This window comes from Curcuma longa, unplaced genomic scaffold (genome assembly GCF_044706935.1).
Source record: "Curcuma longa cultivar G26 ecotype Majalengka, Jawa Barat unplaced genomic scaffold, ITB_CL_G26_1.1 utg8573_np1212_1322966_RagTag, whole genome shotgun sequence".
NCBI lineage: Eukaryota > Viridiplantae > Streptophyta > Magnoliopsida > Zingiberales > Zingiberaceae > Curcuma > Curcuma longa.
Genome location: NW_027435604.1, coordinates 254,000 through 269,220, shown reverse-complemented (window position 1 = coordinate 269,220; position 15,221 = coordinate 254,000). Strand labels below are relative to the sequence as shown.

General features: G+C 39.4%; 1 protein-coding gene and 2 pseudogenes across 1 annotated transcript; 2 read left to right on the top strand and 1 right to left on the bottom strand.

Moving 5' to 3' along the window:
* The first annotated feature begins 217 nt into the window (after positions 1-217).
* LOC141820788 (4-hydroxy-3-methylbut-2-en-1-yl diphosphate synthase (ferredoxin), chloroplastic-like) lies at positions 218-5,282 on the top strand (annotated as a pseudogene).
* A 2,692-nt stretch (positions 5,283-7,974) lies between these two features.
* On the top strand, positions 7,975-9,151 carry LOC141820986 (uncharacterized). Its single transcript, XM_074708359.1, has 2 exons — positions 7,975-8,268; positions 8,335-9,151. Exons 1-2 carry the CDS (start codon positions 8,032-8,034, stop codon positions 9,040-9,042), a joined length of 945 nt encoding a protein of 314 aa, XP_074564460.1. The 5' UTR covers positions 7,975-8,031; the 3' UTR covers positions 9,043-9,151.
* Positions 9,152-10,457: 1,306 nt separating this feature from the next.
* On the bottom strand, positions 10,458-14,990 carry LOC141821001 (dolichyl-diphosphooligosaccharide--protein glycosyltransferase subunit 1B-like; annotated as a pseudogene).
* Positions 14,991-15,221: the final 231 nt, after the last annotated feature.

Here is a 15,221-nt window from a genome sequence, read left to right as displayed (position 1 = left end):
CGCCGCTTCGCTTCCTCAGATCAGAAGATCCAACTGTTGCTGCGGGTCAAACTTCGCGTGCTGAGTCAGGAGACGCAGTCCCGTAACCAGGCTGCTGCTGCGACGGCGACGTCGACTGACGGTTTGACCCTGCATGGTTTCTCTTCGGTCAACGCCAAGGCGAGGAGAAGTAAATCAATTCTACATCCTCACGCCAGAATCCCTACGGCGTTTGGGTGATAAACATGCAGCGATGAGCAGGAAGGCGAGGGTCTCGTACTCGGACTGCTTCCTTCTTCCTTGGAATTGCTGAGGTGCGCTTCCTTCTTCTTCTTCTTCTTCGGCACTTGTTTTGCTCTTTGGATTGCTAAAGCATTTACATTTATAGAGATTGCTCAATCTTTGCTTAGATTTTGTTAGCTCATTGTTCATGAATTCGATTATAGCTCAGGTTTGAAGTGGGGAAAAGTGGTCAGGGACCATGGCCACTGGAACAGTTCCTTCATCGATGACCGGTGTGACTCGCAGCCTTGGCCTTGCGAAGAGTGTAGACTTCACGAGGATTGGCTTTGCTCCTGAGCAACGAAGAATGAAGCCTCGGAGACGAATTGTTTCTGTGATAAAAAATTCTTCAAAATCTGGCTCTTCTGACATTGTGGAGCTGGAGCCTGCCTCAGAAGGAAGTCCTCTCCTAGGTACAAATACGATCCCATTCCCTCTAGTGTATAGATATTTGTTCCTTCTCTTTTTGTTTTCCAGTGGGTTCATTCCTTCTGTTCTATCTATGAATTGAATTGCAAAGTGCTCGATGATCGTTATCAATGCTTAGTCGGAACAAAAGTTAACTTGTTTTTTTCTTTTCTTTTTATCTGTCTAGTTCCCAGGCAGAAGTATTGTGAATCCATACACAAGACTGTGAGGAGAAAGACTCGCACCGTGATGGTAGGGAATGTGGCCCTTGGCAGCGAGCATCCCATACGAGTTCAGACGATGACCACTTCAGATACCAAAGATGTTGACAAGACCGTCGAAGAGGTTTGCCAAATTGTGTCAATGTGGTTGAGTTATGACTATTGTTTTCTCAGGCTTTTCGATAAACATCTCAGGCTGGTCAAGCCTCATTGACCTACGAACTGTTTAATCCGAAAACCATCAACATTTGCAACCCATATATGACCTGCCTGTTTATATGTCATGCCAACTTTTGCTATCCCTGCTCTTGAGCCTTTCGACTATATGCTATTCTTTGTACAGTATTTCTGAAACTAAAGTATGTTCTCTTGCCAGGTTATGAGAATTGCAGATAGAGGAGCTGACTTGGTTCGAATAACAGTTCAAGGGAGGAAAGAATCGGATTCTTGTTTTGAAATTAAGAACAAACTCGTCCGAAACAAGTAGGTCTTGTATGTTTAACTTGGCTGCATCGTGTGGCAAATGTAGAAACTTTAGAAAACCTTCTCGTGTTAGTATATTCATTCTCATTTCTGATGAACCCAGTTATAATATTCCTCTTGTGGCGGACATTCATTTCGCGCCTGCAATTGCGATGAGAGTAGCTGAATGTTTCGACAAGATTCGAGTCAACCCTGGAAATTTTGGTCAGTTTTTTTACTTTGAAGAAGAAAATTACTGTTAACTTTGAAACGATACTGAAACTCTTTCTTTGCAGCTGATAGGCGAGCCCAGTTCGAGCAGTTAGAGTATACTGATGATGAGTATCAAAAAGAGCTTGAGCATATCGAAAAGGTTCAGAAAATTGCCACTTATTGTCTCATTTGAATCCGATTCAAAGTTGAAACTTATGAATTTTTCGTCGAAATCCTTCTGAGATTACTGAATTGTACTATCCCGTGAAATATTTCTTTTATAGTCCACATATTCTTGCTGGTCAGGTCTTCACTCCATTGGTCGAGAAATGCAAGCAATATGGACGAGCAATCCGAATTGGGACAAACCATGGAAGTCTTTCTGATCGTATCATGAGCTACTATGGAGATTCTCCAAGAGGAATGGTCGGTATTCTTATTCGTAAGCTACACATCGAACATTGTTCTCCAGACAAATCTATGCTGAAAATCTTTCTGTTTCTGCAATAGGTTGAATCAGCCTTTGAATTTGCAAGGATATGCCGGAAGCTAGACTTCCATAATTTCGTCTTCTCAATGAAAGCGAGTAACCCAGTTATCATGGTTCAAGCCTATCGGTTGCTTGTTGCTGAGATGTATGCTCAAGGTTGGGATTATCCTCTCCACTTGGGAGTCACTGAAGCTGGAGAGGGAGAAGATGGAAGGATGAAATCTGCAATCGGTATCGGTACACTTCTTCAGGTTTGTATGCATATTTTGCGAAGCAAATTGCTAATTGATCGATGAAACTAATATGCTCTAACATCTGTTGCATTGTTCAACAGGATGGTTTGGGTGATACAATCAGGGTGTCTCTGACGGAACCGCCGGAGAAAGAGATTGATCCTTGTAAGCGGTTGGCTAACCTCGGAATGCAAGCTTCCAATCTTCAGAAAGGAACTGTATGTCTCGTTCAAACTAAGCACAATTGTCTAATGGTTTTTGTGCTCAAAACTGACTTTGTGACTCCCAAAAATGTCTAGGCACCTTTCGAGGAGAAACACAGAAGGTATTTTGACTTCCAGCGAAGAACTGGTCAACTTCCAGTGCAGAAAGAGGTTAGCAATCTTTTATTAGTATTATGTCTTTGGTTCATTGCATCGACATCCATAGAAAAGTTTCTGAAATTTGCCACTTCTTTTGATAGGGTGAAGAAGTGGATTACCGTGGAGTTCTTCATCGTGATGGTTCTGTTCTTTTACCAGTGTCCTTGGACATGCTCAAGGTAGATAGCCAATCGGATACCTTCTACAGTTGTGTTGCACTTGGTAATGTTAAGAAAATGAATTGCGATGTCGGCATTGTCAAATACAGCCTCCACTTGGCCCCAACAATTCTGAGTGATTTCTTGTGGTTCCAAAAAACACAACTTGATGAATTGAATTAGTCTCCACTTTTCCTGATCCTTTGAAGTTTTAACCATGAGATGAATACTCATCACTCCACATTTACATCACATATTAGCATCATGCAGATTCAATGCTTAGTTTGGTTTATCTTTGCCATCTCTTAATATCATGAACATCTCACAACCCCATTTGTTCTATTTGCGTCTACTTTGCCATTCGTCACGCGCTGCTAATTTCTTTTGTCAGACTCCGGAACTTCTTTACAAGTCTCTTGCAGCAAAGCTTGTCGTTGGAATGCCTTTCAAGGTTTGTGATTCTGAATTGCAAATGCTATGCTTGAAACTGGTCCAAAGAATTACCTTAACCTTTGGAGATTTTCAGGACCTGGCAACTGTGGACTCTATTCTTCTGAGACAACTTCCTCCTCTAGACGACGCTGAAGCTGTAAGTTGTCTTCCAAAAAATTGTTAGACATTAGAACTAGAAGATTTAAGTTACATATTTTTCAATACTAAATGTAAATATGATGAATGATTAGGATCTTGTGGGACTTACTCATGTTTGTTATCTTTGATCAGAGGTTGGCTCTCAAAAGGTTGATCGATATAAGCATGGGTGTCATAGTTCCGTTATCTGAGCAGCTGGAGAAACCACTTCCTAATGCAATTGTCCTTGTTAACCTCGACGAACTTTCAACTGGTGCTCACAAGCTTTTGCCAAGAGGTGACATGTTTTACCATTCAACTCCAGGTCCACTTCTTTGTTACAATGTTGTACTAATTCAAAGATGTGCTTGTTTTCTAGATACTCGATTAGCTGTAACTGTTCGCGGGGATGAACCATATGAGGAGCTAAACATCATCAAGAATGTTGATAATATCACAATGTTACTACACGATGTTCCATTGAGCGAAGAAAAGCTCAGCCGAGTTCATGCAGCAAGGAGGTAAGCGATGATAGCAACTACCGATTGTTAAGACGATTAGTACATCCTTTGGCAGGAATACAAATTTCTTTACTACTTTCAGGTTGTTTGAGTATCTAGAAGAAAATTCACTCAACTTCCCTGTTATCCACCATATCCAATTTCCTAAAGGGATCCACAGGTGAGATTGCAATCTTGATAAAACCTTTAAAGGTTGGAAGTGGAAAATATCTGTTCATTCACATTGTTGTCCTGCAATTGACAGAGATGATCTGGTGATCACGGCTGGGAGCAATGCTGGTTCTCTTTTAGTCGATGGGCTTGGAGATGGTATCCTACTTGAGGCTCCTGAGCAGGAGTTTGAGTTCCTAAGGAATACATCCTTTAACTTACTTCAAGGCTGCAGAATGCGCAACACAAAGACTGTAAGCAATCCACACATACCTTCTATTACTTTGAATTGAAATGTGAAAAGTCTATTTCCATATTTCGTAATTTCTCATCTATTCCTGCAATATATTCCAGGAGTACGTCTCTTGCCCATCTTGCGGACGGACACTCTTTGATCTTCAAGATATAAGCGCCGAGATCAGGACAAAGACTTCACATCTTCCTGGTGTTTCGGTAAACTCCATTCCCACTGCTGGCATTGTTTGTTCAACCAGTCCTATTAGACATTTTCAGAACTGACACTCCACTCAACCTCTTTGCAGATTGCGATCATGGGTTGCATTGTGAATGGACCAGGAGAGATGGCTGATGCAGATTTTGGTTATGTTGGTGGTGCTCCAGGGAAGATCGATCTTTATGTCGGGAAGGTAATGCCCGTCTTCTCCACATTATCACTGCATCCAAACTGCTTTGCTTTGTGAAATTACAGCTATCCAACTAAACTAGTTCAAACAAATTTAAGGAAAAGAGGAAGAAACATGCAAAGCTTGTTACCTTTCGATTCACTTTCCTTCTCCACCATTTTAATGTTGTTCATGCTGTTTAGGAATGAATGGACTGACTAAAACTCATATCATGTTTCTTTCTTCTTATTTTTGCATCAGACTGTGCTGAAGAGAGGCATCGCAATGGAGGAAGCAACTGATGCTCTAATCCAGCTCATAAAGGACCACGGCCGCTGGGTCGATCCACCGACTGAAGAGTAGATTTGGTACTCTGCGACCACATGATTAAGGATTTTTTTCCTGTTCCTTTTCTGAAAACCAAATCATTGATCAACATAATTTGCTTGTTAGGAAATAAATTCTTGTATTATGAGTGAAGGAGAAAGGTTAGTGTTCATGTGTGTACAAGGACCTTGGGTCAATGGAAAAGGTTTTCCCTGCTCATTGAGAAGGTTGTTGAATTCAATAAAAACAGAAACACAGCTCGTCTTATCATCATCTACAACACACACTTAATGTAAATGATTAGGGGCCAAAAAAAAAGAGATCACTTTGTATGTATGATCTGTTCTCTTCTAAGGTAGAATTACACTCTCAACCAGACTACTGTCCTCCCTGAGTTTGAGATTTGAGTACTTTCCTGTTTATTCGAGTAATCACTATTTGGATCAACAACTAGAACTCCATTTTAAGATTCCTTTTCAGACAATCATATACTCCATTCAGCAAAATAGCCAATGGCCGACGCAATTGTGAAGGGGAGCAAAATATGATTGGTGTGCAATTTAAGCAGGGAAGAGGGAGAGATTGCAAGTTTTCATCAAAACATTCGATAAGGAAAGAAAATGTTGAGCGACTAATTTCACCAACAATTTAAGAAGCTTGACAGAAATCGATGGAAGGACTAGTTACCAGAAGGCAGTTACGGAGGAGAAATCGTTGGTGGAGACCATGACGCCCCGGCACGCCCTGCAAGTCCTTCATCCAGCCGGCTCACGAACATCTCTGTCAAGCCAAATCCCAGATCTTCAGCATCCGAGCGATATGCAAGGCGACAGGTAGGGGAATCCCGCCACGACGTCATTCGCCGCCACGACGCCCTTCTGTAAAACGCGCGATTCGAAGCCTCGGCGACGCAGTTCAGCTCACAATCTCGGTGAAAAGGACCCGACTCCGGCGGTGGAGGAGGAAATCGTGAGAGAAACCCCAAATCGGCCGGTCGATTCCGAGCACGCGAGGGAGAGTTGCCGGCGACCGACAAGAAAATAATAAATAATAATAAAGTAAAATGAAAAAAGAAGAAGAAATAAATAAATAAATAAAATTTAAACAAAGGGTAAATTTCATTTCACTCCTACATTTTACATATTTTTAAGAAACCCCTTTAGAATTTAAAAAATTATCAAAGGATATCCCATCATAACCCTACATCCATAGATACTCAACTTAAATGAGTCCGGTTCGTGTAGCCTATTTATCGAGATGGGTTAGATTTGGATATCGATAAGTCAAGTATTTGTGAGTACATATACATATTTGGACGAGTTTGAGTATTTTCATCGCACTTGCACCATGTGCGTGGATCATATTTGCTATTCGATATCACACACTTGTAACTTGTGATCTCCCCGTGCCGATAGTAAAAAAAATATGGTCTTGTAAGTCATTGTCACACATCATGTAGATAGATGAAACAAAAGGACATAGTACAAGACCTTGTTCCTCCTCTTATCACGAGATTAGTGAGGTTGAAGTAAGACATGGTCCACTCCATTTATTAAAGCAAGCACATGTCGATCGAGCCCTTCGTAATGGAAAATTTTACATTAGCATTCGCTATTTAAAAATTCTCGATCCCCCCCCCCCTTCCAATTCATGAAAATATTCTCTTTCGGCCATCAAATTGTTAGAATGCTCAAAAGGCATTTTAGAGGAAACATAAATTCATTTTTTTACATTTCCATCCCCATACTTTACAATAATTTATTTTAGAAGTATAAATATTAACAATAACACCTCTATTATTATTATTATTATTATTATAAATTCTTCCTATGTCGGTCACCGACGGTTTCATAGGAGACACTCTTTAATTCAATAAATAAAATTAAGGTTTTTTAAAGTTCAGATTGGATCTTGGATTCTTTGTAGTTCATAAAAGTAGGGGCTTTTATTTTATTTGTTTAAAAACATATTTTATAATTTTGATATGGAAAATGTAATTATAACATATAAAATAAAATCTTTAATTATATATAACATTAACTTTTTTCCAAAAAATAGAATTTTAGTTTTTAAATATAATAAAAATTGTAGGTCCAAATTTAACTCTTTTTATATGTGCCAACAACATGGTCGGTGGGTGGATCTAGAAGAAATGATTCAAGACAGCTCTCCATGTTTTTTTTATAATATATATATATATTTAAAAAAAGGAAATTAAAGGAATAAATAATAATAAATCAAAAGGAATTAATGAGGCACTTGATGCATTAGTATTGTTATGTCATGTGAGGCAGTAGCACTGGTGGGGCCCTGTCCACCCTCCCTCATCACATGGCAAACGTCATCCGCCATGTGCAAGGCACATGACACGCTCACCCATCCCTCAAATAATTACACCTAAATTCCATCACTAAACATTATTTAATTAATAATAATAATAATAATTGTCAACAAAAGTGAGAGCAAAATCTCACCATCCTAATAATGTGATCTTTACTTACCATTTCATTTAATTTGGTTTATAATAAAATCCCTGCCCACGACTGCTCTCCGACTAATGATAATTTATTAATTATTATCAACTTAATTATTTATTTAAATGCGGCTAATGACCGGTCCAAATTCCACTAGGCCCGGCTCTTGAATGGCGCCGTAATTGACGGTGAGATAATTTGGGGGTAAACTGAATTTTTTTATTCTTAAAATTTTCCCCTCTTAATTTCAAATTTAGAACTCTCGTAGAGTGCATTTTAAAGTTGAAGGGGGTAGTTTTAAAAAATGGATTATTGTGGAGGTGTAATGTAATATGTTCACTGCAATTTAATGCATCCGCGTTCAACCAATGGGAGCGCTCCACGTCACCGCGCCGAATCTAGTGACCTTCCTCCCTCTTCGTCCCCGACACAGCGAGCAGCTATTAATTGCCTCCCCTGTTTTTGCTCTGCTTTGCTCAGCTTTTGCTGCTTCCTCCAAGTTTAAGATTCTCAAGTAAAAACACAGATCGGTGGATCGATCTCGTGGTGAGTGCCATCATGGCGACGAATCCGGAGGAGGAGATGAGCGATCTCTTCGATCAGATCGACGACCTGCTTGATTTCCTCAACGAGGAGGAGGAGAATGCGTTGGTAATGGTGAAGAAGCCCTGTAATGAAACAGGTGCCTTCCTTCTCCCTCCGTTGACTCCTCCTCCTCCTCCTCCGGCCACGTCCGCCTCCGCTGCTGCCGCCGCCGGAGACGAGACCCTCGAGTCCTCCAGTAACCAAAAACATGTACGGTTCTTGAATCTTACCTTCGAAGCTCGGTTTGAGGTACTGATATTTGTTTTGATTGTGTAGTTTGATGAGCAATTGGATTACTGGACGCCGGCGTTCCTCGACGAGTGCGACTCCTTTCTGGCGGACATTGAGCTCCCGGGCGCCGCCAAGATCGATGCTTTCTTCCGCGACTCCAGTCCGATCTCCGTCCTCGTACCGGCCACCAATTGCAGCGGGGAATCGTCTTCTTCTTCGTCTTACTCTTCGACTTCGGCTTCACACTCCGGCGGCCGGCCGTTCCCCGCCCGCGCGCGCAGCAACCCGCGCCGCCGTCGCCCCGCCGCCTTCCGCCTCCCTCCTCCCCGCTCGCATTCCGCAAACGAGAGCTTCGGCGAATCCGAGTCCTCCCCTGCTCCGCAGAAGAAGAAGATAAAATTCACAACGAAGAGCCCGGCGGCCGGGACAGAGGAAACGAGATCGCCGCCGCCGGCCGTGAGGAAGTGCACGCACTGCGGGACACAAAGGACGCCGCAATGGCGCGCTGGGCCGACGGGGCCAAAGACGCTCTGCAACGCCTGCGGCGTCCGCTACAAGACCGGGCGGCTCTTCCCCGAGTACCGGCCGGCGGCTAGTCCCACCTTCGTCCCCGCCCTCCACTCCAACTCCCACAAGAAGGTGGTAGAGATGCGGATGAAGGCCATCCCCGCGGCCACCGCGACCTCCTCCGGCACCGGCCCCGACGCCGACGACGGCTGCGACCTCCTCCAGTACATTCGCCGGCAGCATTGACTTCATAATCTCCATCCCAGTCTCCCTAATTTTAGATTTAAGTAATTTGCCTATTATTATTATTATTTTATTTAATTATGCATAAAAAATATTTTTAATATTTAGATGTTCTTACTTGAAGCCATACAACTCTACCTAAAACGTGTAGAATTTGGTTAGCATGTTTCATTGTAATTGAGCAAATCTTATATCATTATCATTATCATGAAATGAAACAAGACCTACCACCTAAGATTTGTTGCCTTTACCTAAACACCTTATTAGTTTAAGACTTAAGAGAACAAACAATGAATTTCACCTAATACTCCTCCAAAACCTAATTGATAGTGATCTACCAACAATCTGACTGAAAAACAAAATCTAGCTACCAACTTTAATGACTACTTATTTCACCATAATTAAGAAATAAGTCGTATTCATTGCAACATGTTAAGATCGTACTCCTGTAAAGAAAATATCTAAAAAGAGAAATTAGATTGTCACTAAGATAAGCAGCAGCATCTAAATGATCAACTGAGGGGGATTTTAGGACACAGCCAAAGTACCATGAGTGTGGGAGAGTTGATAAATGGTAAGCTTAGATCTAATAATTTGAAGTTTGTCTTATGAGATTGTCTTCAATGGCCTCTTGATGGATAGATCGATATGAACGTAAGCGATATACAAAATGAGGATTTGATACAATCATCTATACTTATACAAGTTGTTCATCCTCGACTAGAAATATAAATAATCTATACATGATAAAGAACAAAGGTGGAAAAATATTATTCAAGAGTAGAAAGTATATAAATGATGAAGGATTTGAATGAGGCTGAAATCTGGAATTTCCCTAGCTATACACCAGTGAATCGAGCATGAATGATGATGATTGGAACCTAGATTTTCTAAATTACCAAAATCAGATCAGATTGGCACACCTAGCCTAGGATGATCTATACCAACTTCAGAACAACAGGAAGAATATTTGAGAAATGCCCACAAAGTTCGATACATTGCCTAATGCCAAATTTGGATGACTCACATGATTCAGGAATGATCTATGCGGCTTATGGGATAACTTCCATGGAAACACTAGAAGTAGGGCAGAAAAAGTTGTTTGTGGCAGCCAAATTTGTGGTTAGGGATGATGGGCGCAGCAACTGTTTGTGATGGTCGACAATGGCACTGCAGAGAAGGCCAGATCTGGAGTAATGGACGTAGATATGGCCATTGACGCGACAGAGTAGGAAGCATTGACAAGTGACATGCGATGTCATAGCAGAGAAGGAATCCACAGAGGGTGATGCAAGGTCTTGCAGCGGGCAATACAAGTTGTGATAGCTGTGGAGGAAGCTGCAGAATGCGACTCGAGATATCATGGCGGAGTAGGAATGTGCGAAGTGGAGCTGCAACTGACAAGGGAGAGGGGAAGGGAGGCCACAATCACCATCCTATCCCACCTTATCTAAGCTATTCATATTTTTAGTATAAACATTTACCTCAAGATGTTGATTCACTGGAAAGGGAAATGCTGCAGTAGGATTTCTTGAGCCCTCAGGAAGAATAACCTGAATAAGAAAACAAATTTCTTTAAGAAAAATTCACAAAAGCAAGCCATCTTCTTTAAAGGTTTCACAATTGCAAAAGCTCGATGATTAGTAAGATGTACCATTTCTACTGTTCTTGTAAAAAAGTTTGATACATTAGTAAAAAACACAAAATAATAGGTCGCATGAAGTCCAATAGAGTACCTTGAGTCTGAGACAACTTATTTTGCTACTCAAACATACATCAAATAACCTGTATCCATACCAAATACAACTACAACAGACCAATTTTCCTTGTGCGCATATATTATATATGTGAAAGATGTTTTTGAATTAGAAAGTCAAAAAAAAAAAAAGATAAGATGCATCTATAAGTTACATTTTAAGTATTCACATTTAAGACTCATGTTTTTCTCTTGCTATAATTAGTTAATATCTTGAGTTGTCTCATTCCAATAATTTTATAAAGGGCAGTATGATATACGAAGCTTCTGCCAATACGGAGTTCTAAGGAAAGGTCGAACTACATTGTATGCAGTCTTATCTAGCATTTTGCAAGAGGTTATTTCCGTAGCTCGAACCTGTAATCTCAAAGTCACATAGCAACAACTTTACCATTGCGCCAAAACTCTCCTTCACGAAAAGTAATAGGTAGGTTTACAGCAGAACAGAGAATGGACACAAGAACCACTAGAATCAGGTTTTGTTTTATGTGAGTGTGTGTAAGTTGTCCCTCTGTTGTGGGTTAGTGTAAGTTATGGTCACTGGCAGAGTATTGAAAATTAATCAGGCAGTAATGTGCTAAATTATAGCAGTAATGAAAAAAAAAATCATGGGAGAAATGTGATAAAGTTCGTGCAGTAATCTAACCAGTATGCATTGTTAAGACAGCATATCCTGTTAGAAGTAGCAATTATTTTGCTTCTTTTCCTTTTCCAAGTTTAAGCATGAACATTATAGATTAGATTAGCATACAGGAGTGTCCTAAGAGAAGGTAGGTTAATGAACCAATGTCGAATAATGGCATCAATCTTTTCATCAGACGCCTTGTACTGAATCTACATGGGTCTTCTTTTTAAAAAGTTCCATTTATTATGACTAAAAAATCTTGCAATTGCATTTAAGATACAAACTTTTGTTCTATTTCAAACTAATGAATATGTAACTTAAACAACTTAATGCCCAGGGGGCAAATCAAATGATAACTACACAAAATAGATTCTATAATTGCAGAGACACTTGGGCTTTGTCGGGATTTAATAATTCTCCTCTCTTATTCATTTTTTTCTCTGTACTCTTCTTCCATATTCTTCTCTATCCTGTACTGCCTCACATAGCGTACGCTCTCCCTCATTTTCCATGGTGCACAAAAAGCCTAGTATTACCAGTAAAAAGGTGTAGAAAGAAAAAACAATTTCATATTAACTTTAGGAATCTGTAATATTTCCCTGTGGATATTAAGTGTGGTTGATCTCAAAAATCATACAAAATTGATCATTGTGAATAGTTCCATTATAAAAGTTTTTGAACCACAAATATGAGTACAAAAACAATCTCAAAAAGCAAATAATACATATAACATGGACTGGATAATCAATATAATAAGGTAACTCGAGTTGTGTACTTAAATCATAGTATCAATGGTCTTACTCGTTCTAATGAGTATTCAACTTTGAAAAGCAAAAGAGTGGACTTACTTTAACTGTTAGATCATCAACCACTGTTTCAATCAGAGGGCACCCAAAACTGAAGTTAAGGTAATGCTGACCATCAGGTGATTCAAACAAGAAATCTTGCACTGGCAGCCCATAGCCGATAGTGAAAGTGGTCTTCCATCCTTCAAATAATGGGTATCTGGGTTCAATCTCTAGCTCCGACTGAAAATCCATAGCAAAACAAGTTAGATTCAAAATCAAAACATACCATTTCCAATGGGAACAAATAATATTTAGATTCTCTACAATGTACATATCAATCTGAAGATTTTACAGATTCAAAAGAGATTTTTCTCATTGAGACCACTTGAGTAGCAGATTAATTTATATTTTTTTTAAAAAATGTCATTCCATCTTTGAAGCATATGAACTAGAAGTGTCATGGAATTGAAATCATGCATGAGTATGCATTCAGCATTGTATAAATTGAGCAAGAGATATTTAATCAGGTTCTAAGAATACATAAGAATTATCAGTACCTTTTGAGAATTGATTCGTAACTGAGATGATGAGATGCTCCCAATATCATCTCATCATGGTAGTAGCTTGAGTGAACTCGAGGTGGTAACAGTGCGAGCAGATTTTTGAAGGAAGCACTGAAGGATTGCCTAAACTGATAATCAAGACTGCATGAATGTTTAGTGTATCATATATTGTATCATATATCGGCCAGAAAGAACCAAAGCACCCATGTCCTCAAAAAACAACAAAAGGTCATACACGCTGCTTGAAAAATCAACTAGAGCATGAATTAATTCATGCTGTGAGAGAAATTAGAGACACAATAAAACAGTAATAACAGTACAAATGGTGAACAAATGCTTCAAAGATATAAGTAACAAACTAACAGAAAATTTTTACATCTTAAGTTGCAAAGCCCCTAATATCCTATATAAAGATTAAGTTGATAAGTCATACTATGAAACTTTAGAAAATTGACATTAAAAGATGAACAAGAGATGAAACGAAAATTCTGAAATTTAATTTAGTGCTACACCAGTAAAAACAACAAATATGTTATTTATTAATAAGACTACTAACGGAGGAACATTAATAAAATAAAGACAATTTTGCAAATAATTTTTATTGTCTTGAAAAAAAATAATAGAATCAATATACAATTATTCACATGACTTTAGAGAAATAGATATTTAGAAATCACATCAATGTGATAAAGGACATGATTATAATGAAATGACTATTGTGAGCAACAGAGCAACTAGTGATATTTAGAAACAAGAAGAAAGTCCAAAACATGATTGACATAATAGCTATGAACCCAACTCAGAGGATTATGATGGATAGGTGTAAATATAACAAAAGGTTGGACATCATATATAAATAAAAAAATGGGGAGGAATTGGAGCTATATCTTAAAATACTCACCAATCTATCACAAGATTTATACATAGAGGGAGTTTAGACAATTTCACATGCAAAACTAAAGTCAAAATACATAAGAAAGACAAATCTTATAATCTCTTGAACTAACCTTGAAAAAACTCCTTATATGTCGTGCACCAGCATGTTTCAATCTGTAATGGTCTCTAATCTGAAGGTTTCCCCAGTGTGAAATTTCTATCTCACGCACAGTTCTTCAACAACTGCAAATGAATTGTTATTCTCAAAGTGTACAATTACTGGAGAGAATGAATACGGTGGACGATCCCAGTAAGGTCCATATCTTATCTCAGAACTGGAATGAGTAGTTGGTTCTACTTTCGTAAATGATTCAACCCTGCTGCTGGGAGTTTTTATATATACAGTTTGCTCAACAATCGGATAAGGTGATAGAATAGTTGCACTATCACGGTAGTAAACAAACTGTGATTCTGATTGACTAATCTCAGTTGGAAGGGGCTCAAGAGAATGTGTCAGCACATATAGCGTTTCCACTGTTTTCGTCTCACCAGACTTCAATGGAATGCGAAATGTAATAGAAAAGAGCAGAGCACCGTCAGGAGCATTAGGAGATGAAACAGGACTCACAGAATGAGGAATGTAAGCCTTCTTCTTGCGTTTCCCTTCTACCGTGGATGCTTTCAGAATCACCAAATGTTCAAATTCAGACGGTGAGAAAGCAATAAGAATTTCTGAGACTTCAGATGCGCCGTAATTTTCCACCTACAAGAGTTCATGAAGACCAAAAAAATTATTTTTCCCCGAGGAACACTACGAAAGATAAAAACTTGTAAAGGAAATAATTAACAGAACCAATCCAATGGAGCGCCATCAGCAACGAACTCGAACTTAACAGAAAAACATAATTTAGGCTACCCACCTCCCGGTTAATTAGCATTACGATGACATCCGAACATTAGGAGGTGAAAACAACCAGTTCAAATTTACATCAAATAAGAAACAAAGTATTTTGAAGTGAGGTACCTTCAATGTGAAGAAAACCCTTACGATTGGCGAAGTCAAGTCGATCTGCAATCACCGACCAATACAAACAGAACGAGTTACAACATACTGGAAAATAAACAGATCAAGAAGAAGAAAGGGGAAAGAAATATGGATGACATAATCGATTGATTTGCATTATAATTCTTCTCCTCGTCGAGACAAGAGATCTCACCCTTTTCTCCGCACTGAGAACTCGAATCTCTGGCATAGCAGAGACAAGTTGGATTATGTGAAGTAGGGAAAGGAGGAGAAGAGCGCCGATAGCCATGGCAACGGCGGATCTCGATCTCCTTCCCATCCCTTCGCCGGCGACTTCGCCTCGCCTTCGTTTTCCAATATTTGACGCGGGACCGGCTGGTCGCGGCTCAAGTTTTGAAGTCGAACCGGGTTTAATTTAATTAACTCATTTCCGAATTTCCGCCGCAATAAATTATTTGTTTATTGGGACAAATTAAACACAAGAAGAGGTTCCAATTGAGGGTAGAATACCCTAAAATTTTATAGATTTTTCTTTAAAAAAATATAACTC